This window comes from Venturia canescens, chromosome 10, assembly GCF_019457755.1.
Source record: "Venturia canescens isolate UGA chromosome 10, ASM1945775v1, whole genome shotgun sequence".
Lineage (NCBI taxonomy): Eukaryota > Metazoa > Arthropoda > Insecta > Hymenoptera > Ichneumonidae > Venturia > Venturia canescens.
The window spans coordinates 8,894,950-8,917,462 of record NC_057430.1 but is presented as its reverse complement, the minus strand read 5'-3'; the positions used below and the strand labels follow the sequence as shown (position 1 = coordinate 8,917,462).

General features: G+C 35.3%; 3 protein-coding genes across 6 annotated transcripts; all 3 read left to right on the top strand.

Annotated features, from left to right (window-relative positions):
* The first annotated feature begins 4,419 nt into the window (after positions 1–4,419).
* On the top strand, positions 4,420–6,475 carry LOC122417172 (glutathione peroxidase 1-like). Its single transcript, NM_001414578.1, has 2 exons — positions 4,420–4,604; positions 5,530–6,475. The coding sequence occupies exons 1-2, from the start codon at positions 4,547–4,549 to the stop codon at positions 6,330–6,332; spliced, it is 861 nt and encodes a 286-aa protein (NP_001401507.1). The 5' UTR covers positions 4,420–4,546; the 3' UTR covers positions 6,333–6,475.
* Positions 6,476–13,555: 7,080 nt separating this feature from the next.
* Positions 13,556–16,276, top strand: LOC122417335 (glutathione peroxidase homolog BsaA-like). Of its 3 annotated transcripts, none has more exons than XM_043430771.1 (4): positions 13,556–13,716; positions 13,839–13,847; positions 13,942–14,114; positions 15,043–16,276. In XM_043430771.1, exons 3-4 carry the CDS (start codon positions 13,955–13,957, stop codon positions 15,639–15,641), a joined length of 759 nt encoding a protein of 252 aa, XP_043286706.1. In that variant the 5' UTR covers positions 13,556–13,716; positions 13,839–13,847; positions 13,942–13,954; the 3' UTR covers positions 15,642–16,276. The 3 variants fall into 3 exon arrangements, with proteins under 3 accessions (XP_043286706.1, XP_043286707.1, XP_043286705.1); XM_043430770.1 differs by having other exon boundaries at positions 13,557–13,716; positions 13,839–13,852; XM_043430772.1 differs by lacking the exon at positions 13,839–13,847.
* Positions 16,277–18,549: 2,273 nt separating this feature from the next.
* LOC122416924 (repetitive proline-rich cell wall protein 2-like) lies at positions 18,550–22,108 on the top strand. Of its 2 annotated transcripts, none has more exons than XM_043430076.1 (3): positions 18,550–18,946; positions 19,388–20,145; positions 20,830–22,108. In XM_043430076.1, exons 2-3 carry the CDS (start codon positions 19,461–19,463, stop codon positions 21,387–21,389), a joined length of 1,245 nt encoding a protein of 414 aa, XP_043286011.1. In that variant the 5' UTR covers positions 18,550–18,946; positions 19,388–19,460; the 3' UTR covers positions 21,390–22,108. The 2 variants fall into 2 exon arrangements, with proteins under 2 accessions (XP_043286011.1, XP_043286010.1); XM_043430075.1 differs by having other exon boundaries at positions 19,385–20,145.
* Positions 22,109–22,513: the final 405 nt, after the last annotated feature.

Genomic DNA, 22,513 nt, shown 5'->3' with positions numbered 1-22,513 from the left:
TTTCGAAAATAATCTTGCAGGTAAAGAAATAATAAAATTGGCGGTGGTGTTATTCAGCGTATTGACGAGCGTTCGTTCAACACGGCACGATCGAAATGTTCACCCAACCGAAGTCGTGCGTGCTCTCTAGAAGATTCAATTAACCCTCTCGGACCGTATGTTGCTTCTACGCAACAAACGCTTCCAGGCCCAATAAAACTGCATCGGTCAGTAAGGTCGGGGTTCTAACTGCCTATTTCCATCAAGCAAGGTTAAATTGCACCATAAATACTCCTAAACCAAGAGATAAACTTCTTTAACCCATCGAAATATCAATATGAAGTTGGCGTTTCATGTTGAGTTGGCGTTGTGTGAAAAGGTGCTTTAGTTATCGCAAAAGAAAAGTGAGTACACATTTTTTTTCGTACTCCAAACGTCATTTCCTTTCAAAGGGAAGCTAATATGATGTATTTAAGGTATTCGGTGCTAGATTCATTCGTAAATTTTCCTGATTTTGCTCCCCAAGGACCTGGTGCTGCGCGCAGCGAACATTCAAAAATTCATATTTCCCAACAAAAAAACTGAAATGTAACGATGGATTCGGAAACTACAAAGTATTTTGAGATAAAATTTCCGTCAACGCGAAATAGGTCTCGGTCTGGGAGGGTTAAGACGTTGATTGGGAAAATGCGACTTCTATTCATCAGTTTCACGCATATCTACTTAATGGCACCTATGTGTCGTTTCATAAATAGAGAGAAAGCTTACTGATAGTGGTCAATGTGGGGATCGAATGTTCACTGTCGGGCGACAATTACAGGAAATTGCAAAATTTATACTATACATACAAAACTTCGCATCGTCTGAAGATTTTGACTTTTCCGTGCAGCCAATTTAACAGACATGGGGCATTTAACATTCCCGCGCAAATTTCAAACTTCATCGAACAGTACAACATCAAATTTAATTTGTTCAAAAAAGTTAATATCGATGCGGCGACATTAAAAAAGCAACCAACCCATTCTGAAACCGGACAAAATACCCTGTGAAATTTCTTCAAATTTTTCCTTGACCACAATGGTCGCGTCGTAATCTGCTTTGAGCCAGCCACTCACCCTATCAGTTTCCAAGTTATAATCAAACCTTACCCTTAGCCTTTCATTAACCACCGCTTGAAAATCGATGTTCATCGTTCCACACTCGAGAAATATTGTTCAGGCTTATTAGTACGAAAAATGAAATCGTCACAAGGAATTCATACTATACTTATATATTAACTTACTGAATGAAAAACTTTGTATCTGACTATTGAATGTGCAAAACTGATGCGTAACGTGTATAAGAAAAAAATAATTTTCGTAAATATTCTTTAAGACATCGGTTGGACAGCAGTTCATCAGCTTAAAGGAGTGATATTAGCCACTGTAATTTCTAAAGAAATTTCTGTTAAAAATAATTTAGAGGAAATGTGAGTATTACTAAAATGGAATACGCTCTATAAGAATTTTAGGAACGACAGATTTTGAAAGCATTCGTACGATCGGCGGAACAGCTTTCGGAGCCGCAAATTACTTGATTTTTGTGGACGAGACTTATTCAAAATTATTGTTTCTTTGATAATAAAAGACATTTTTAATTTTTATTGACGTTGAGCCGTTATCCACGCGACCAAGCGGACTTCCCCAAAAAACCGATCAATTAATCGACAATTCTACTGCTAAATAAAAGAAAACTATAGCAACAAAGCAGGCGCATAATTTTGACATTTAACATAAGCTCGGCGGTGACCAATGATGCTCAGCAACAATCCGGCCACAGCAGCAATGAATAAACAAAGAGGCTTCACATCTCGATATATCGAAATCTCTTTTTTAAGAAAAGAAATAATCCATTTTATTATTCTTGTATATTTTCTTTCCTTCGTACTTCGCTAGATGCTGCTCACAACCGAATAAATCAGAGGGCGAGGGTTGGGAGTCGATTTTAAGAATTAATAGATTTCCATCGCGAGCCTTTGTCGTATGGAACAAAATTCGTGAGTTCTCCATGTTATCTAAGAAACGTTGATGATAATCCTCTTCTGGAAAACAATGCCGATGGCGATTTCTAACGACAATAGACGTGTGTTTCTGCACACGTAAAATCTGAGATTATATCGGGAATGGTCAAAAATATTGTTACGCTTAAGTATTATATAATTGCATTGCAATAAAAACGACTAGTCGAGTTTTAAACACGAAAATAAACCGAACATTTTTCAAGAATTGAAAACTGTTTAATGCTTATGCGGACAGAGTACAAATTAAAACAGAGATAATTTATAGAAAGAAAGTTTGTTCGTCAAAAACGATACAACAGCAAACGAGAAAATCTTTCAAAAATTAAAAGATGATGTATTTAAATTCCAGCTCAAAATTTCTCACTGGTATGTCCTCGTAGGAGTTTAAGGTGATGGATCCATTACCAATCAATGTGATGACAACGGAACAGGATTTATTTAATGAGGGTTTCTAGATCTTGGTAACGGAAACTGGAAAAATTATTTTGCAGTTACTTTGGTTATCGTGACGGTGGTTGATCATCGTAATACCGGTGCTAACATTTTTTGTGAAGAAAGATGATTGTAGAACATCGCAAAATCCTGGGGAGAAACAACATCGATTAAACGATTTCACGCAACCAATATTTACGGCAAAGATGAATGTACAGTTTGATAGATATAAAGTAAACTTTTTGTTAGTGTTGAACCCACTAACAAAAGAGCAGAAATCTGATGAAACTAGTGCGGCTGGAAATTTTGGCTTTTATCAGTGTAACCAAGGGCGCATTCGACTTGGGCGCTCACAACGTTAGCAGCGGTGCGTTCAACTACGCGTTCGTTCCAAGTCGAACACGTTTTAGAGTTACAAACGTTGTCAGCGTCCAAGTCGCAAGCGCCCCAATTTTCGGCAATCATGAGTCCGCTAGAACTTCGGAGGATATTTTAGATTTCGTTGAGAAGAATTGCAATTGCGAGATTGATTTATTTAAAAAAGTTAATATCAGAGGCGGGGACGCTCAGTGAGCCTTTGTGGAAATGGCTGACTGCACAATTGTAGTAAATATATATTTTTTTACCGAATTAAAACAATTATGGTATTTACTAATGAAACCAATAAAATAACATTGGATAATATCCAATGCAACATTGCTTAAGGAAATGATTCTACACGCCTAGTCGAACATTACGTTCCAGCCAGGCAAATAATTTTTTCAATGTTTATCATCATTTTTGTGTGGTGGTAGCCGTTTAGCGAAGACGCGCACCGAGTGAATTTCCATACCTTTATTTATTAATGTAGCAAAATAATACACTTAAGGAGTTTCGGTACAAAAGTCTAAATATTAAGAAATTGCTCAAATTTGGTGATAATGTTCTTCAACATCAAGTGCGAAAGCACAAATTTTTCCAAAATTTTCTTCTACTTGGTTATCGAGTAATTACGCGTTAAAGCAGATTTCTTATTATATATGGAAACGCTATGCTTATACACGTGAACTTTAGTGATCAATTACTTAATAACATAACGTTTTAATTATAAAATGTAACTGTTCCAAAAATGGACTAATAAAACCGTAAATTTTCAGTTTTTGAATAAATATTCGAAGGATAAATTCGTAATTTTTTTTCACGTTACCCAGAAGCTATTCATCCAAGCAAGCGAAACTTCGTTCCTATCTCTAATTCTATTGCAAAGTTTCACGTGAACACAACTCTATTGTTCTGTTGTTTGGGAATAGTATTGTTGAGAAAATTGTTCGAAAAAAGATCTCGTGATGTTTTTTCATGTATTATTTCTGAATACTCATCAAAATATTTCATTTTAGCTCACGTTGGTTCACAGAAAAATAGCTTGCAGTGTTTGATAATACAACGAGGAAATTCGATGTTGATGCACATGTAACATGAAATAATTTTTTGATACAAGCGTCGCATCTCTAAAATTCAAACTCTTTTTCATACAGCATTAGAATGAAATATAAATTTCGAAACGAATCTCCATTTTCAAGCTTCGTGAAAGAAGGTTATTCATGAATCAACCACATCTTCATCAATAATTTTCTTATCGTTTGATAACTATGCAGTTCTATCCATTTACGTATGTATATTTCTCCAATGGAGTGCACTCAAAGTTGCATGTGTCAGGATGAATCAGCGTGCCAAAGATCGAGGTTAAATTCTAAAATCATCCGATTTACTTTTGAACACGAAGAGTGGTTTTCGTAGAAAATTGCGCGGCACGAATTTTTTATATTTATCATCTGAAATGTGGATGACCGTGATGGAGAACAGTGCCGGTAATCACGGTTCAGAGAAGGCCTTTCAAAGTCAAACAGGTCTTTGATAAAATGTTTGCAAAAAAGCACGTTTTTAGCAATCTAAGAAAATAACAGGAACGTTACAATTATTGCCAATAGCAGTTTGACTTCGTGTGTGGAAACCTCTCTTAAATCGAGTCTTCTTGAAGAAAAGGTCTCGCTGTCGGCGGAGTTCATTCAAAGCTGATCGTCGGTTTTGTTTTACGTTATGGAAAACCCGGAAGTGAGCATGGGGAGACCCACGAGGGAATCGATAAAAAATTGGGGTAAGTAATTTATATAACGTTAATACAAAAATTTTGCAAGGAAAAAAGTTAAAACATACATATACGTTGAAAATTAATACGATGTCGAAATAAATTAAATATTTTTTCTGTTGAAATGGTAAAAATTTGCTCGGGAGTAGCGACGTGGTTCCTCACCCGTATTCAAACAAAGTTATTTTTCACGTAAAATTCTCTCCGCGTATGTCGCAATAGGAAATATGGTCCTTGCTGTAAAGAGTCTTGAAGTGAACACGTTTATATGAATGTATTTATCTCCGAATGGCTAGTACGCGACTCTGAATATTCGATGTTAGACCCCCAAAAGTTGACGGTCAATAAAAATTTATTGGGGACTGCCAAGTTTTGTTATAATCTTGTTGACAGAATTGTTGGCAGTGCAGAATTACGCATAGATTTGAAAAACACGGGAACACTCATCTCAAACAAAATATGTCCACTTATTATTATTATTATTATTATTCTCATTCTTGTGAAAAATGATGGATCATCATGGAGTCAAAATTTCTGACTCGGTTCGTCATTTGCCCAACGTGTTGGCAGGGTGTCAACATTGGGAAACTTTCATCGCATTGTTTGCGCATGTCTATAGATTATACGCGAACAATGCGATGTAGAGTTGCCTGATGTAGAGTTGACACCCTGCCGACGTATTTTCGGATTGAAATCGGAGGGTAATGGCATTTTTTTCATTTTGCAAGGCGATATTGCAATGCTAACAATCCAACAATTATGTCGCTCTGTATATGTTAAAACGTTCCTACTAATCGAACTCTTCTACTTATTCAGACATTTTACTTTCTCCCTTCTTCCCTGTTTTACTTCCATCGCAATTCGTTGTATTTTTCTAGTACTACAATATCCTCATGATTTCGAATATATGATTTTTTCAAATATATATTTGCAGTGAAATACTCAATATGTGGGGTGGTGGCGCTGTTGTGCCTGATTATACTAGTAATCATGGCGGTGTTGATGTCGCAGAAAAATTCTAAGGATGACCATGACGATTCGACTGACCGGAGTCCCGACAAGTCCAGTCCGGGCGACCGCGAGCCTAGCTCGGGCGACCACGAGTCTAGACCGGACGACCGCGGGGCTACCACAGTCCCGGACGACCGCGGGGCTACCACAGTCCCGGACGACGATACACTTGACTCTGACAAGCCACTGCGAAACCAGAGTAAAGATTGGAAAACAGCGAAATCACTATATCAATTCACGGCGACAAACATTGATGGCGATCTTATAAATTTAAACAAATACAAAGGACATCCTCTGATCATACTCAATGCATCGAGCAAGGCCAACCAATTAGGCACGGACATGGATCACTACGAAGAATTAAAAGAATTATACGATAAATTGAAAGGTTCAAAGAATGAATTAAAAATTTTGGCATTTTTGTGCAACCAATTTAACGATTCTGACAAAAAGGATGAAACGAACGTGGATTTCAAAGAATTTATTACAACCGATAAGAAGCTTGAAGCCGATTTATTCACAAAAGTTGAGGTCACAGGCGAAGGAGCCCAGCCATTGTGGAAATGGCTGTACAAACAGTATTGCACTGATATCGATGTAACAGATTGTAAAGAAATTAACCATGATTTCACCATATTCGTGGTCGACAAGATGGGCCACTATTTGGGACGTTTCGAGTACACTAAAGATCTGAGCTCAATTGAGCGATTAATTAAAAGCACGTAGAGGTAACGTAAACCTTTTATTTCAAGTCTAGAGGCTTGAAAACCAACGCTTATTCAGTTTTTCAATTGTAAATGAAAATTATAAACACTTTACGATCGCTGAATAAAGCCTGAGCATAAATAAAAATTCTGATGGAAATGAAATGTGTCATTTAATTTTTTCATTGGTGATTCCTCTCTCTTATTTAGGTAGAGTTACGTGAAGAGACTTAGCTGATAATTATCATCGGTTTTCTGCGATTCTAATTGATTCACTGTATCGTTGCACGTGACGTCTCCGGTTATAGTTTAATCGAATCATAATGATGAAGTTATTCGTCTTTTTTCTCTAAACTTCCACGATGGCGGCTCCTCCAAGACATCCACGAAGAGGAGAGAGAGTTCGTTTCAAACAAGTGGGAAGTAGGATAATTCCTTAACGGATTTATTTTAAATATTTTTTTGTTTGTTAAAATTTCGTCAAAGCTTAAGTAGCTTTCGAGCAATAATCTTCTATGTATGAAATGTTGCCGAATTTTTCCTCACCGTTCTTATAATGTATACTCTCTTGTATTCAAGGTTAGCTATCAGTTGCAAGATTCGAGGGTTAGTAACATGAAAAGTAGATAAGAAAGATCGGGGTAAAACGAAGCACTTAAGGAAAAATTTTACTTTTCATCAGTTTCATTAAACGCTTTCTGTATTTATTACCCTGAAAAGCCAGAAAATGTACTTTGATTTTGCACATATTTCAAGATAAATTTCGGGACGAAACGGGGTGAATAACGTTAGAAAAATGTTAAAGAGTTATCATGATCGATAATTGTTCTTGAATTTTCATCAGATAACGTATGAAGAACGACACCAAAAATCGCTTGGCACTTTTATATAAGATTCACCACATAAGATAACGATTTGACATTAGTAGGTACCGCAAGAATTGTGGGTCGAACTGACTTATGAACCGTCAAATTGATCCGTTGAATTTGAGCTCTGGGAAGCCATCGACGTTTATTTATATTTTTATTTTAAGGAGTTTCGGTACAGGCGATACAATGTTGCCATGCTAAACCATGCTAAAAGCATAAAAAATTTCAAAAAGTGCAGAATTTTATAAAATTTGGTGAACATATTCTTTAGTGCCAAATTTGACAATACAAATTTTTGAAGATTTTTCTTCTACACAGTTATCGAGTAATTGATCACTAAAGTTGACGTGTAAAACCTGCAACACAGCACGAATGCTGTAAAAAAACTAGAGACAAGTACATTTATGCCCTCTGGGAAGTCATCTGTAAAATCATGGAAATCAATGGTCGTAAGACTTTAAATCCAAGAAACAAAACGTTGTTAAATAAATGCAGAAGTTGCCGAGTACATCGCACTACGAACAAAAGAATTACAAAAGAAGAAAAATAGGACACAACAAATTACAACCACAAAGAATACAAAGACAAAACATTACAAAAACAAATTGCGACTAAAATAAATTAAGATCATAAAAATTTTAAATAAATTACCCACGGAAAAAAATTATATACCAAAAAATTGAAACAAAAAAAATTTGGCCGTTGTACTTGGCGTTTTTTTTCTAGCTAATATTATCTAATTTACCTGTATCTTATACTCACAAATTCGAAAGTCGAGTAAAACGCCAAGTACAACGGCCAAATTTTTTTTGTTTCAATTTTTTGGTATATAATTTTTTTCCGTGGGTAATTTATTTAAAATTTTTATGATCTTAATTTATTTTAGTCGCAATTTGTTTTTGTAATGTTTTGTCTTTGTATTCTTTGTGGTTGTAATTTGTTGTGTCCTATTTTTCTTCTTTTGTAATTCTTTTGTTCGTAGTGCGATGTACTCGGCAACTTCTGCATTTATTTAACAACGTTTTGTTTCTTGGATTTAAAGTCTTACGACCATTGATTTCCATGATTTTACAGATGACTTCCCAGAGGGCATAAATGTACTTGTCTCTAGTTTTTTTACAGCATTCGTGCTGTGTTGCAGGTTTATTTGACGACTTTTTGTGTACTCGAAATCTGAAATTTTATGGGATACATTGAAAAATTGAAATAATGATCATAAAATTGAAACATCTGATCACCCAATAAAGCAGTTTATATATTCACCTACACCCATCTCTCTCTATATATTTATTTTGACATGCTGAAGCCGAATTCCAAAATACCGTGAAAATAGGTGAAAATTGCGAAAAATGGTCGTTGAGCAAAATTTTGTTGACCTAAATCTAGAATGTTTCTCGTGTTTTTCGAAAGTTCTGATAAACAAGGTTTCAGACAATATTTCGGATTTTTCGATTCTCACAAGTGACCCATGAATCTCATTGTCAGTATCCACTTATATATTTGAAGCCCCTGGCTCAAGGAATGTCTTGGTATGAATCAGTTGAGATTTCACACAATCTGGACAAGCGATGAGAATTTTTATTATGAGGTCCAAAAGCTTGGAATATTTCCATGAGGCACCCGAGACTTTGTAAAACCATGTTGACCAATTGATTTTGTTCTTCCGAACAGATGTACCAATATTGCGATCGTAGAAAATCACTCCGTATCGGTTTGAAGTTAAAAGTATTATTAGGAAATTGTGCACCCTTTCCACTGCAAAATCTATCGACGTCAAAAAATCGAATTGAAACTTGAATATTACTTCAGAAATCAATTGACTGTAGAATTTTAATTAAAATTGAACATGACGCTAAACGAGTTTATCAGTTGTGCAGTTTATATTCTGTTTTAGGATGTTTTATCAAAAGGTAATGATTAAAAATGATGAATACAACGTTTTTATCACTCCTTCTTTCGGATTAACAAAATGTTTGCCGGTTCGTTTGCCTGTTTTGCTTTTGAACCAGGCAAATTTCCGGGTCCCTTCCTATTATTGTACCGCGAAACAAGACTCTGCAAGACCGGAAACGAAAAAAAAAACACGCATTAGTTTTGCTATGGCTGAATTTTCAAAAACCCAAGATTTCGCGGTGTCGAGGACGAAATGAACGGTGGTGTGAAAATAATATGTCAACTCGAGGAAAATACAAGAAATAATTCCCTGTCCGTCGAGTAAAGCTCGAATGACCGAGGAATGACCTTCCACAAGAAAAGCGAGTATAAAGTGTACGTAACAAGTTCTAATACTTTGGGAATCCATGAGCTTGGTTCGTTACGACAAAGTCTCCAAAACTTCTGTGTGAAATGAAAAATACCACCAAGCGGAACCATCTGACATTGCTCTGACTCGATAGCATACCATGAATAAATGACGAATGAGAAATAGTGAAGCTGCGACAAGCCTCTTCCACATTTATCAGCACTGGGGATCAAGGGACGCGGTAGCGGCTCGTATTGTTACAAGATTCTGCAATCGAAAACATGCAATTACTGTTTTACTTTGGAAAAACGTTTATCAGAAAATCTTTTAATCATAAATGACATTTCAAATGATTTGATTCCATCCAATAGTCGTAAGACTTTTAAAAGTTCTCTTTAAATTCAAGTCAATAATGAACATTTTTCTGCTTACTTGACAACCATAAACTACACGGCAGAACACACAGCACAGGCATTATTAACATTTTTTTATAGAAGTATCCAAAAGTCTGAGAATTTCAAAACCATTGTCACCAGCTTGTACGTATGCAATTACAATCGCAAGATCTCTATCATCATTTTCTTTTCAGACCACCAGAAATTTTCTCAATGCGTCGAGCCCTTGACTAGAATTAAACTTTCTTAGTGTTTTTCCATACAATGGGTTTGCTTCTTCGGTAGATATTTTTGTAGTCCTTGATCTTATTCGTCACTCCTATCTTGGGTTATTTTATTTATATTTTTCAATGGAATCTATCCAATTTTTGATAAAATAGCATAATGAAAATGATAATGATCATCTACAAATCTGATAATATTCAATTTTGGAGAGCTGATGAAAATTGTCGCCATGACAAAGATGCAGAGGCATGGATTTATTTATTTATTTAAATCTCCTTTAAAATGTAAAAGGATATTTAAAAACCAATTTCTCGTGAATTATTGAATAAAATGTTTTCCATATGATATAACAAATGAAACGAAAATGGAATGTGTAGGGAATTGAAATCTCAGTATATAATCAAACAAATATCGTAGACGAATATAAATTCTTCATTTGTTATTAAATAAAATGTTTTCCATGAGAATTGAATAAAGAATCAAAAATGTAATGTGTTAAATTGAATTATTGTAAAAATATATATATTCAACAAATATACCCATCTATAATATTCAATTCAATTTTACACATTTCCGTTTGGATTCAATATTTATATCATACACAATACATTTTATTTGAAAATTTATTCCGAACTAGGGTGCATTCCGTGCGATTAAGCGTGTGAATAGTTTTCTTGTAGCGCTGCAGCGCTACTTTTATTGCAACAGCGTCTTCAAGCCCACCAATCTTGAAGCAGTTCAATAAGAATAAACAGGAGTACAGGGGGATGGCTCCATAGTTTTCGATGTCCAGGTATATTTCTCAAGAGTTTTTGATGTCTAGGTATATTTCTCTACGGCTTTCGATGGCGAGGTCAACGGCTCCATAGTTTTCGATATTTAGGTCGCTGTAGTTTATGGGGTCGAGAACAATCTCTCAATGATTACCATGTTAACACTGTTATTGTCATTGTTTTTCGATGTTTGAGAGGACGTTTCCATGTTTCATTATCTTTTTCATCTCGTATCATGTTTCATTAGGTTCCAGTATCTAGATTGACAGTTTCATGTTTATCAGTGTCCGGTGATATTTATTCACGATATTCTGGGTTCTTGAAATCTCCCCTGTTATTGAAGACCATGGAGTCTTCGATCAGGATATCGATAACCATGATGAAATATATCCAGACATCGCAAACCATTGAGTCATCGACCTCGACATCGAAAGCTACGGGGAAAATACCTAGACATCAAAAACTGTGGAGCCGTCGACCTGGACATCGAAAACTATAGAGCTATCGACCCAAACTTTGAAAACCATGGATCCATCAACCTAGACATCGCAAACCGTAGAGAAACATAGCTAGACATGGAAAATTATGGAACTGTCGACCGGGATAGCGAAAACTATGGAGAACTATACCTGGACATGAAAAACCATGGAGAAATATGCCTAGGCATCGAAAAACATGGAGAAGTATACCTAGACATTAAAAACTATAGCGCCGACGACCTGGATAACGGAAACAGTGGAAAAAAATATACCTAGACATTGAAAACCATGAAGAAATATATCTGGACATCGAAAACTATGGAGGCGCCGACTTAAATCTCGAAAACCTTGCAGTCGTCGACCTAGATATCGAAAACTATGGAGCCGTCGATCTGGACATCAAAAACCATGGAACCGTCGACCTAGACATAAAAAACCATGGAGCCTTCGACCTAGACATCGAAAACCATAGAGCTGTCGACCTAGACATCAAAAGCCGTTAAGAAATATACCTAGGGTCGAAATCTATGAAGCCGTCGATGTGAATGGCAACGACTATCATGAATCATACCTAGACATCGAAAACCATGAAGAAATATACCTAGACATCGAAAACTATGGAGAAATATACGTAGACATCGAAGACTATGGACAAATATACCTGGACATCGAAAACCATGAGGAAATATACCTAGACATCGGAAACTACGGACCCATCGACCTAGACATCGAAATTCTTGGAGCCGTCGACCTAGACATTGAGAATCGTGGAGAAATATACTTAGACATCGAAAACCATGGAGAAATATACCTAGACTTCGAAAATCTGGGAGAAATCTATCTAGACATCGAAAACCATGGAGCTGTCGACCTAGACTTCGAAAACCTGGGAGAAATCTATCTAGACATCGAAAACCATGGAGCCGTCGACCTAGAAATCGAAAACTATCAAGCCACCTACGAGAGATGGATTTTGCTTGTGCCCTTGGTGAAAAGGGGTCGAGATCGTTTCTCTACTGCGTATGCACCGACACATCATTCTAACCTCGTACGATGACGCGCGTAATTATTTTTTTCCTGCAAGTTTTGCTCATACAAAAAATAAAGAATGTACGAATGTACATTTGGCGCATTCTTCACTTAAATTCACTCCAATGCTTATCATCAACGATAAGCACGAGTAAAAAAAAGCCCAATCCAACGATTTACTCGATAGCATCATACCTACTAAAAGAACATTAAACGATAGCATCACACCGACTAAAAGAACATTAAAAAAAAGATTCGGCCACAATACGTGACTCAGATTTCTTGGTAAAACGAACATGTGGTATCCTTTAATCTCTGAATGATTCGATAACATTTCGTGAAATTGACAGCTTAAATTTTGAATACAACGGGGAACTGTCACTTTCCAAATTTTTGAAGCATGAACAGATTCATGAAAATATATAGGTATACAATTTGTATTATGACACCAGAAAAAAATATATAGATATATAAAATGTATTATGGCACCAGATTTGTCACTAAAGAAAAAACAAAGAAACATAAAAAATGTGTGCGAAAAAATGCAACATTTTTTGATGAAATTAAAAAATAAATAATTAATATCTTTTCAATGCGTTAAGCTACAGAGTTCGTAGAGGTCGCGATCGAAAGATAAAAAAAAATAAAAAATACGTCATCTTGCAGGATTCTTTGGAATACTGTAATTATTCAGTTATTAAAGAAATAAATTTTGAGTGTTATCGAAAACAGCTGAAAAACACTCTCGCTCCGGTAAAGACTCTCTAGAAGCGACTCGTCATACATAAATGTACTTGTCTCAGAGTCGCTACCGCGACTCTAGATAAGCATAGCGTTTCCATATATATAGGTATACATTCCGGGCATAAGAAATCTGCTTTAATGCATAATTACTCGATAACTAAGTAGAAGAAAATTTTGAAAAAATTTGTGTTTTCGCACTTGATGTTGAAGAACATTATCACCAAATTTGATCAATTTCTTAATATTTAGACTTTTGTACCGAAACTCCTTAAAATGTTATTTAAAAAATTCGAATGTGTCAAGGAAAATACGGGGAAAAATTGTCACCAACCCCGGACATATTGTATTCGAAACCAGCTTTGCAGGCAAGGTCAAGAAGATTGAACACGTATGGTAGAACAATAAAACTGCAGGAAGTCACGTTTCGACCAGTCGGGAATATAATAGTTGAGTACAATTTCCATATAAATGTATGCAAAAGAAACTGGTGCAAAGTTTCAACCATCGTCATTAGTAATCTGATTCCGAATGCCTGCAAACTCTTCTGTCATTTCCAATAAATTTTGGACAAGGAAATCTTATCGTCGTACCTATGTGAGAGCCGTTTATTAAATTTTTATCACGGAACTCGAATTCATCGATTACATCAGGTTAGTCATTATGAACGTTTGAAATTATTATACATATAAAATAATATATAAATTGAGAAAAGAAATTTCTTTATTGAACGATTAAATTATCGATTGAACCAGTTGGAAAATTCTATTTTTAGAAACTCGGGGTTAGGTCAGATGACTTCTTCACATTCTTTAGCGAACAAGGGGGTACGTATTAGCGGACTACATAATACTGATCGTCCGCTCATCTCATAATAGGGTTGCATCAAAAATGTCGGCAGCAAGATTGCCGATAAGAAAAATGCCAACAGCGAAATTGCCAATAAGGAAAATACCAACAGCAAAATTGCGGATAAGGAAAATTCCGACAGAAAAACTGCTTCTTGCAAAAGAAGAGCTCAATAAGGCTGGGATTCTATTCACTCGTGAAAGTAAGTATAAAAAATTCAATAACGGGTCACATTATAGCAAAATCACAAAAAATTTCCTAGATATTCCTGACTCCTATCGAAAAAGAAAACATATTCCGACAAGTAGAATTTGCCATTCTATATTGAGAATTCTATGATGAAACGATAAAACTTGGTGAACATTTCAAAAACATTTCGAAAACAATCAAGTTTCTGGACAAATGTAGAACTGTTCGTATCGATGATAGTACATTACGATACGTGTAACTCAGATTATCTATTATTGCACAGTGTGGCGTGCTAAAACGCCGTATATTTAATAGAGTAACTTAATTTATGAGTATCGTATACTATTTTAGGTCATGCAATGCTATGAATTCTATAAATACAGAGTTCACTTCTAGTCGAGTTTTCTTTGAGAAATGTCATCATTTTATATGTATATATTTATTTATTCCTGAACTATCTGGATAATGATAACTTTGAAGAATTGTTGAGAAACCATGAAACTTTGTGTCTCCGTTATTTTATTGTCTTCTATTTTTCATCAATATATCACGATATACACAATTGCTATGTACGAAAAACAATTCGATAACGAATTCGGAAAAATAGTGTTTGAAATCATTTCCAAATATGCTCTTTTCGAACAGTTGATGATTTCAAAATAACGAACCTTAATGCTCAGAAAGTTTTTCATAAACATCCATTTTAAGTATTCTGTTAAAAGACAATATAATGTATCCGTCAAAAGAAACGAGATATATGAGCAAAATAATCTACAATGCAAAACGGAGTTTTTAAGTATTATATATAGATTTGAAGTTGCAAAATTATTTTATACCCCAAGTTTGCGGGTTAAAGAATTTTTTTTCTCCTCAACGAAATAGCCATAATGACTGGATCTGTTAATTCACTTTTTAATAGAAAATAAAAAATCATATTGCAGAATTCATTGCAATGTTATCGTTGGCAGTGGTGTGTGTGCTGGTCCTAATAGTATTTGGCGTGTGGATGTCGAGAAATGCTTTTCGCGCAAACCCAGATCCGGGAAACGTCCAAACAATTTATCAATTCAATGTGAAAAACGATCGCGGAACAAAAGTCAGCTTACGTCGTTACATCGATTATCCTTTATTAGTGACAACTGTATCGGACAAGTGCGGACCAGAGGATACGTACTGGAAAGATTTACAGGACCTCTACGAAAAATGGGAACCCGATACGGGTATACGAGTCTTAGCTTTTCCTACGAAACAGCTCAACACTGAAAAAAATGATTCGTATCCAGATATTTTGACGTGTCTCAAAAAGTATAATGTCACATTCGACGTATTTTCAACACTTAAGGTCAACGGCTATTATGCTCATCCTTTATGGCAATGGCTGATGATGGATGGTGCACGTATAACAGGTAACGATATCGTTGGGCACCCCACTACATTTACGATTGACAGGAAAGGGAACGTCCTATCTCGGTACCCTCCAACCGAAACTCCCGAGAGTAGGGACGAAGTAATGAAAACTTTCATGAACATTGAGACGTAATATCGCTGCTTTACGCCAGTAAAATGAGTGCGAAGTTTGCAAAATACGTTTGTGCACGAATTTTTTTTATTTTTTATTATTGCCGTTGTATTTTGCAATACCTTTATACTGCTATGTTGTTTCTAGTAACTTGAAGGTTCAAGCTACAAGATACTCATGGAAAAAAGTGTATATTTGTTTATTTATTATTATTATACATAATTAAAACCGCAAAAACTTGTTTTTTTTCGAATAAATTGAGCTTCATATCTAGTACTGTAACATATATTTTTTTCAGAATTTTCGACACGCTAGAATTTTCAAAAATTGAATTCTGAGAAAAAAATTATTATTTATAAATTGATTTCAAAAATTATATTTGTTGCTTAGAAACAAATTTTCATGCAAAATTTTTTTCCCGAGCAGCTAGGTGCTAGCCGTAGTGCATATAAAAAATAGCAATAAAATTGTTTCCTATTGGTATAGGTACGCAATACTATAAAAAGTTACGCGTTCGGAAGTGAAATCGGTAGAGCGTAAAAATAGGTAGGATTATTTTTCTTATGAGAAAATTAATCAAAATTCTGAAATATGTTTAAAACGTTTTTAAATGAAAAAAAAAAGAGAAATAAACGAAACTAGTTTTTCTCCACGTCTACGTCGTTAGTTCTGAGTCATGCTGAGAGGGAGAAGAATATATTGACGAATTTTTAGTGTTTACAACACTCAATGAGACCTATATATGATTTTATACTCATTGTGGTCGCCATATTGGATCCGCCATCTTGAAATTTGGAATTCTGACGCCAGAATCATAATCAGCTATCGCAAAAACCTCTCTATACCGAATTTCGTGCCATATGAAAGAAAGATAGCGGAATTAATCATAAATAGTCGCCATTTTGGATCGGCCATCTTGAATTTCCCAATTTTTACGCCAGAATCGTAATCAGCGATCCAAAAACCTTTAGAACACCTATGATTTTGGAAATTTGTTCAATAAAAAAATGTGCCCCTCAAATGGTTAAAAGATGTTTTATTCTAAAAGAAAATGAAAGAAAAAAACGATAAACCAGCCAAAAGATTGATTGGTAATGGCAGCATTATTACAAAATTTTTCGTTTTACCTACATTATTTGAAGAATGATTCATGTTCTGCAAATGCACAACGTCTTGACAACTGAGTCACTTTTACAAGAAATCCACCACGAGCTTTCCGCGTAGTTTTCATTTCTTTTAATTTGTCATATTCTTTTTCAATTGTGGAAATCGTGGAAAATTATCTCCAATCAATGTAATCAGGCCTGATGGAACTGCTATGTGGGAATCTCATTCATAATATGAATGTTCTGACGAAAAACCGGCAATTTGGCCTTCACGTGAGTGGCCAAAATTGTACATCGATATGGAATGGAAATTTTCATTAATTATTGAATGAAATTCCTTCGAATATCATGATAACGGAATAAAATTCTAAAATGTTTCAACTGCATCTTCTCTCACAAAACCCCCGCCCCCTGAGCTTGAGTAAATCAATAATTCAATGTTCGAATCGAAAAACAATACTATTTTCATATATTTTCCTTTGATTTCACTCTAGAATTGATTTTTTTTCTTGGCTTTTCATAGTAATGAAAATTATTTTTTCGAAGTTTGAATAAGTTTGTTGATCGAGCGATGTGAAGTGGACCTTTGGCTAGAAATCAAAAATCATTCTTGATCCCTTTTCCTATTTCATTAGAGCATAGTTGTAAAAAGTGGATTAGCTGTTCGACGTCATCGATTTTTTTTTACTTGGATTGGTTTGCTGAAGCGTTGTTCGTAGGTCGCTGCGCAAGTCTGAGTTCTGGTCAAATAATAACGCTCGAGTTATTCTCTGTCCTATAAATTTCCACTAGTTTAGCTGCTTTTTACGTTATTTACAACGAAAAAATTCGTTTCATATAATAGGAAATTTTATTAACGGAAAAAAATAAACCACGTTAAGACTTTAACGAAGCCAGATTTCCTTAAAACTTGGATAATTTTTATATCAAGAGACGCGGTAGCGTCTCGACACCAAGTATTAAAAATAAAAACCAACGTGTAAAAGAGAAGCTAGCGCAAGCCCTGCCACACTCTTATAAGCGCGAATATGCCGATTCGTGACGTCATAGTGTTTTTCAAATTCATCCCTATCAAAAATCGGTTGTAATATATGTGCGGATTATTCCGTAACTAAATTTAGTGGCACTACAATGATTCACGTGCAAAAATGTAGAGACGTGGGCAAATTAGAAAAAAAATATATTTTTTTTCCTCAAAGTCGCAAGTGATTATATTAATACGTAATAAAAAAGTAATTCTCTCAAAATGTGGGTTATCTAAAAAAATTTTTAGACGTGGAGTCAACGACGTTAAAAGTTTTTCCTTTTTTAATGAAAAATCGCGATAAAAAAAGAAAGATTGATGAAAAATATATAAATTACATTGGAAGCACCTCTAAAAAATTTGTCAGGTAATTCAAATTTTGAGAAAATAATGTTTTCATGATATGCTAACATATCAACCTGCGAAACAATGCAAACTATTTTTTTATCCCGAGATGTTTACGAAAAATCGAAAAAAAAAAACTTTAGAAAAATCATTGGGACGACCTCCAGATGTTTTTCTTCCAAGCTCAAATTTTCTTGATTGAGTGCTAACTTTTGTCATTGCAACACCGAACAATTAATCTTATTTAATGGTGGTTTTTCACTAATTGTAAGAAAGAGAAAAAAAATTTTAACATCGTTGGCGTCATCTCTGAAAATTTTTTTAGATGGCTCAAATTTTGAGAGAATTACTTTGACGCTATGTATTAGCATAATCACTTGCGGCCTTGAAGAAAAAAAATATATTTTTTTTTGTATATGCGCGAACAATGCCGGGCAGAGCTGCCCAGTGTCAAGCTGAGACCCTGCCACCACGTACAGGTTTGAATTCTACGTCTTTTGAGTACCCAAACAATACCGATAAAAATTTTAACCGACCATGGACATGTTGCATTCTAAACCAGCTTTGCAAGCGAGGTCAAGAAGATTGAACACGTATATGGTAGAACAATAAAACTGCAGAAAGTCACGTCGAGACAAGTTGAAAATAATAGTCGAGTATAATTTCCATATAAGTGTATGCAAAAGAAACTGGTGCAAAGTTTCAACCATCGTCATTAGTAATCTGACTCCGAATGCCTGCGAACTCTTCTGTCATTTCCAATAAATTTTGGTCAAGGCAATCTTATCGTTGTATGTGAGAGCTGATTATTAAATTTTTACCAGGAAATCTGAATTTATCAATTACATCAGGTGAGCAATGACGCACTTTCCAATTTTTTATGAAAAAAAAATATCCATTGAGAAAAGATATTTGTTAATTTAACAAGGTACTGTTGTAGTGCATAACTTTTACTTTGGCCATCAATTGTATCGTTCAAAAGAATTAAATCTTTTTTAAGAATATGGGTTATTGGATATCTCCCCACAGTGATCACAAGGGGTATCGCTGCAGGTTTTATAGAAGCCGAATTTTTCAACAGATTTCGACCGATTACAAAAAGGCCCTATCTGCCCCATATTGCCATTGTTATGCGTTGTCTGACAAAACATCTCCGTGATCGATTAACTGTTTTAAAAAAATATTACGGAAATTCAAGATTACGTTAGATAACTGATCGATATTCTTGAACGAACAAATAGATGGAGACAGTAAACAAGTAAATAATACTAATTCTCCGCTTGTTATAGCAGAGCAACGTCCGATTGGAGGACAATTATCGGTAAGATACCGTTCGAAACAAGTGGATGAGAATAATAACATAACATGTCGATAGAAAAAAAAACGACAGGGAAAGACTTGGAAGATAAAGAAAGGACGGATGAAAAGCCAACGGAGAAAAAATCAATAGAGACACAGCCGACAAAGAATAAGGCGACGGGTGGAGAACCAACGAAGAAAATGTCGATAGAGACAGAGACAAAGCCAGTAGAGAATAAGCCGACGGAAAAAACGCCAACAGAAGAAAAGCCGACGGAAAAAATGCCAACAGAAGAAACGCCGACGGAAAAAATGCCAACACAAGAAAAGCCGACGGAAAAAATGCCAACAGAAGAAACGCCGACGGAAAAAATGCCAACAGAAGAAACGCCGACGGAAAAAATGCCAACACAAGAAAAGCCGACGGAAAAAATGCCAACAGAAGAAACGCCGACGGAAAAAATGCCAACACAAGAAAAGCCGACGGAAAAAATGCCAACAGAAGAAACGCCGACGGAAAAAATGCCGACAGAAGAAAAGCCGAGGGAAAAAACGCCAACAGAAGAAATGCCGACGGAAAAATCGCCGACAGAAGAAAAGCCGATGCAAAAAACGCTAACAGAAGATACGCCGACGCAAAAAACATTAGCACAAGAAACGCCAGCACAAAAAATGTCAGCACTGGAAATAACGCTACAGAGCATGCCACCGAAGAAAATGCCGATAATTCCGTTTTGGCCCACTTACGGAGGTACGTAAAAATTCAAAAACCGGTCATCCGAGTAGTCGAATTGGCCATTATATTTTGAGAATAATTATCATGAAACGATAAACTATGATCAGAAGTTTCAAAACATTCAAGATCACATCATATTCTTAGAACTTTTTTACATCATTGTGTGCAGAACCGCTAGGATTGATAAATTTTAAGAATTCGCAGAAAATTAAAAAAAACAGCTCATTTCCATATGAGTTTTCTTTGAAAGATTCAATTGTTTTATATATTATTTTCAAAACTTTTGAGATTCATAAAAATTATGGATTTTCGTGTCTCAGCTTTTTTTTCTCTTTTTTTATCGATATTTAGAATTCCGTATAAAATAAAACTTGGATAACGAATAAAAAAAAAATGTTTGAAGCTATTTTCAAACGTACCACATTTAAACTAAATTTCGAAATAAAAAATCGAACTCTCGGAAAGGTTCGTTCAACCGGCCATTTTAAGTATTTCTTAAAAGGACAATGTTTCATTCATCGATAGAGATAAAACATCATGTAAATGATCGACAATGGATAAGCGTTTCCGAATATGGGCCAAGCTTTGCCAAATTGTTTTGAATCCTTAGTCCGAGGGTCGGACAACTTTTTTCCTATTTCACAAGACAGCTGTATTCCAATAGTGTTTCTCAATGAAAAATTCAAAATTATGTTTCAGATTTCATTTTAAAAGTAACGTTCACACTGGCGTGCTTGATGGCGGTGATAATATTCACCGTGTGGTTATCAACGGCTCCATTTTTCAAGCATGCGAAAACAATTTATGATTTCGAAGCGAAGAACCTCAACGGCCAAACAAAAAAGTTGAGTCAATACACGGGATATCCTATGTTAATAGTATGTGTGTCGAACAAGTGCGGATCAGCCGATGTTTATTGGCAACAATTACAAGATCTCTACGAAAAGTTTAGATATACGAAAAAACTGCGAATTCTGGCTTTCCCTACTGCGGAATTCAACAGAAATCCTGATGAACCGTCAGATTTTTTAGCGTGTATCAAGAAGTATAAGGTCACCTTCGACGTATTTTCAACAGTTAATGTCAACGGCTGCCGTGCCCACCCTTTATGGAAATGGTTGAAAACAGATGGGACTGAAGATATCGAAGGGACTCCTGATATGTTTGTTATTAACAAGAACGGGAAATTTATCCATCGCTTTCGTGCAAACGTAAAATCATCTATCATTGAAACCAAGTTAAACGAGTTATTCCCGTAGATAAATTAATATCGCTGCTTCACACCGATCCAATGAGTGCTAAATATATTTGTACGCAGTATCAAGATCCATATGTGTCACATAATCTGTCGTGTAATCATAGCCTTCCAAAATATTAGGTTTTCAGCTTCATATTTTGAAGAAAAATCTGCATTTTACGGACGACTTTCTTATAACGTGTCTTCACTTTTTTTTGTGATTTACAAAAAATTATCTACGAATTCTCTGCGCAGTTTTCTTTCCGAAGAATTCGTCGATACAATAATAAGAGCCATTGGTTCACGACCACTCCGTTTGACCATTCAAACCGTTAGCTGCAACATTTGAGCGATGAAACTTAACACCGAATTCCTCAGTTGCGTTCGTAAAGGATTTTCAAAGGGACAGAAATAGACAAGGTTTTCTAGGATCGGTATAAATAGCCGATTATAATTTGAAAAAAACGCTTTGACAATAAGACATCGTGGAGTTGAAATGATTATTGTCTCAAACTTTGCACGACTGTGTTCCGACGAATTATTTCCATGCACTGTAATAACCACACGATGCAATTGTTATGTGGAAATTTGATTATTCATAAAAATATTTTGTCGATCGGCCACCTGATCTTTGTATGAGTGGCCAAAATTGTAAATCGATAAGAATTTGATAATTTCATCACTCATCGAATAAAACTTCTTTAAATCGTGAAACAGCAAAAAAAAAAAGAAATGTCTTCTTTTTTCAATCCTCCTGAGATTGAAGGAATTATTCATTTGTTTATTAGAACAACGAACAATTCGATTATCATATCTTATTTTCGTTCAACTCTGGAGTTATACAATTCCTTTTTCTTTGGTTTTGATAGTTATCCACATAATTTTATCGAAATTTAAAAAAGTTCACTGATCCCAATACCATGCAAGGTAAGCAGTTAAGGATGATCGATCATTAGGTCGAATCCAACATTGTGGCTTGACATTTTTATATGACGTAGATATCCGGCTATTAGCAAAATTTAGACTAAATTGACTATTCTATAGTTACTTTGCAAGGAAATTGCAAAGTCGAGGATTTTGAGACACCGAATACACGTTTTATATGGAGGAAAAATCGACCGGAAGTGCCGTGAACACTGTTTTTCT

What these genes read in the sequence shown, in the direction of transcription:
- LOC122417172 (NM_001414578.1), top strand. Translation starts at nt 4,547, where the DNA reads ATGGAAAACCCGGAAGTGAGCATGGGGAGACCCACGAGGGAATCGATA. An exon ending in GGAATCGATAAAAAATTGGG is followed by an intron (nt 4,605 to 5,529) that starts GTAAGTAATTTA and finishes ATATATTTGCAG; the next exon opens with TGAAATACTCAATATGTGGG.
- LOC122417335 (XM_043430772.1), top strand. Translation starts at nt 13,955, where the DNA reads ATGTCGGCAGCAAGATTGCCGATAAGAAAAATGCCAACAGCGAAATTG. An exon ending in GATTCTATTCACTCGTGAAA is followed by an intron (nt 14,115 to 15,042) that starts GTAAGTATAAAA and finishes ATCATATTGCAG; the next exon opens with AATTCATTGCAATGTTATCG.
- LOC122416924 (XM_043430076.1), top strand. Translation starts at nt 19,461, where the DNA reads ATGTCGATAGAAAAAAAAACGACAGGGAAAGACTTGGAAGATAAAGAA. An exon ending in GTTTTGGCCCACTTACGGAG is followed by an intron (nt 20,146 to 20,829) that starts GTACGTAAAAAT and finishes ATTATGTTTCAG; the next exon opens with ATTTCATTTTAAAAGTAACG.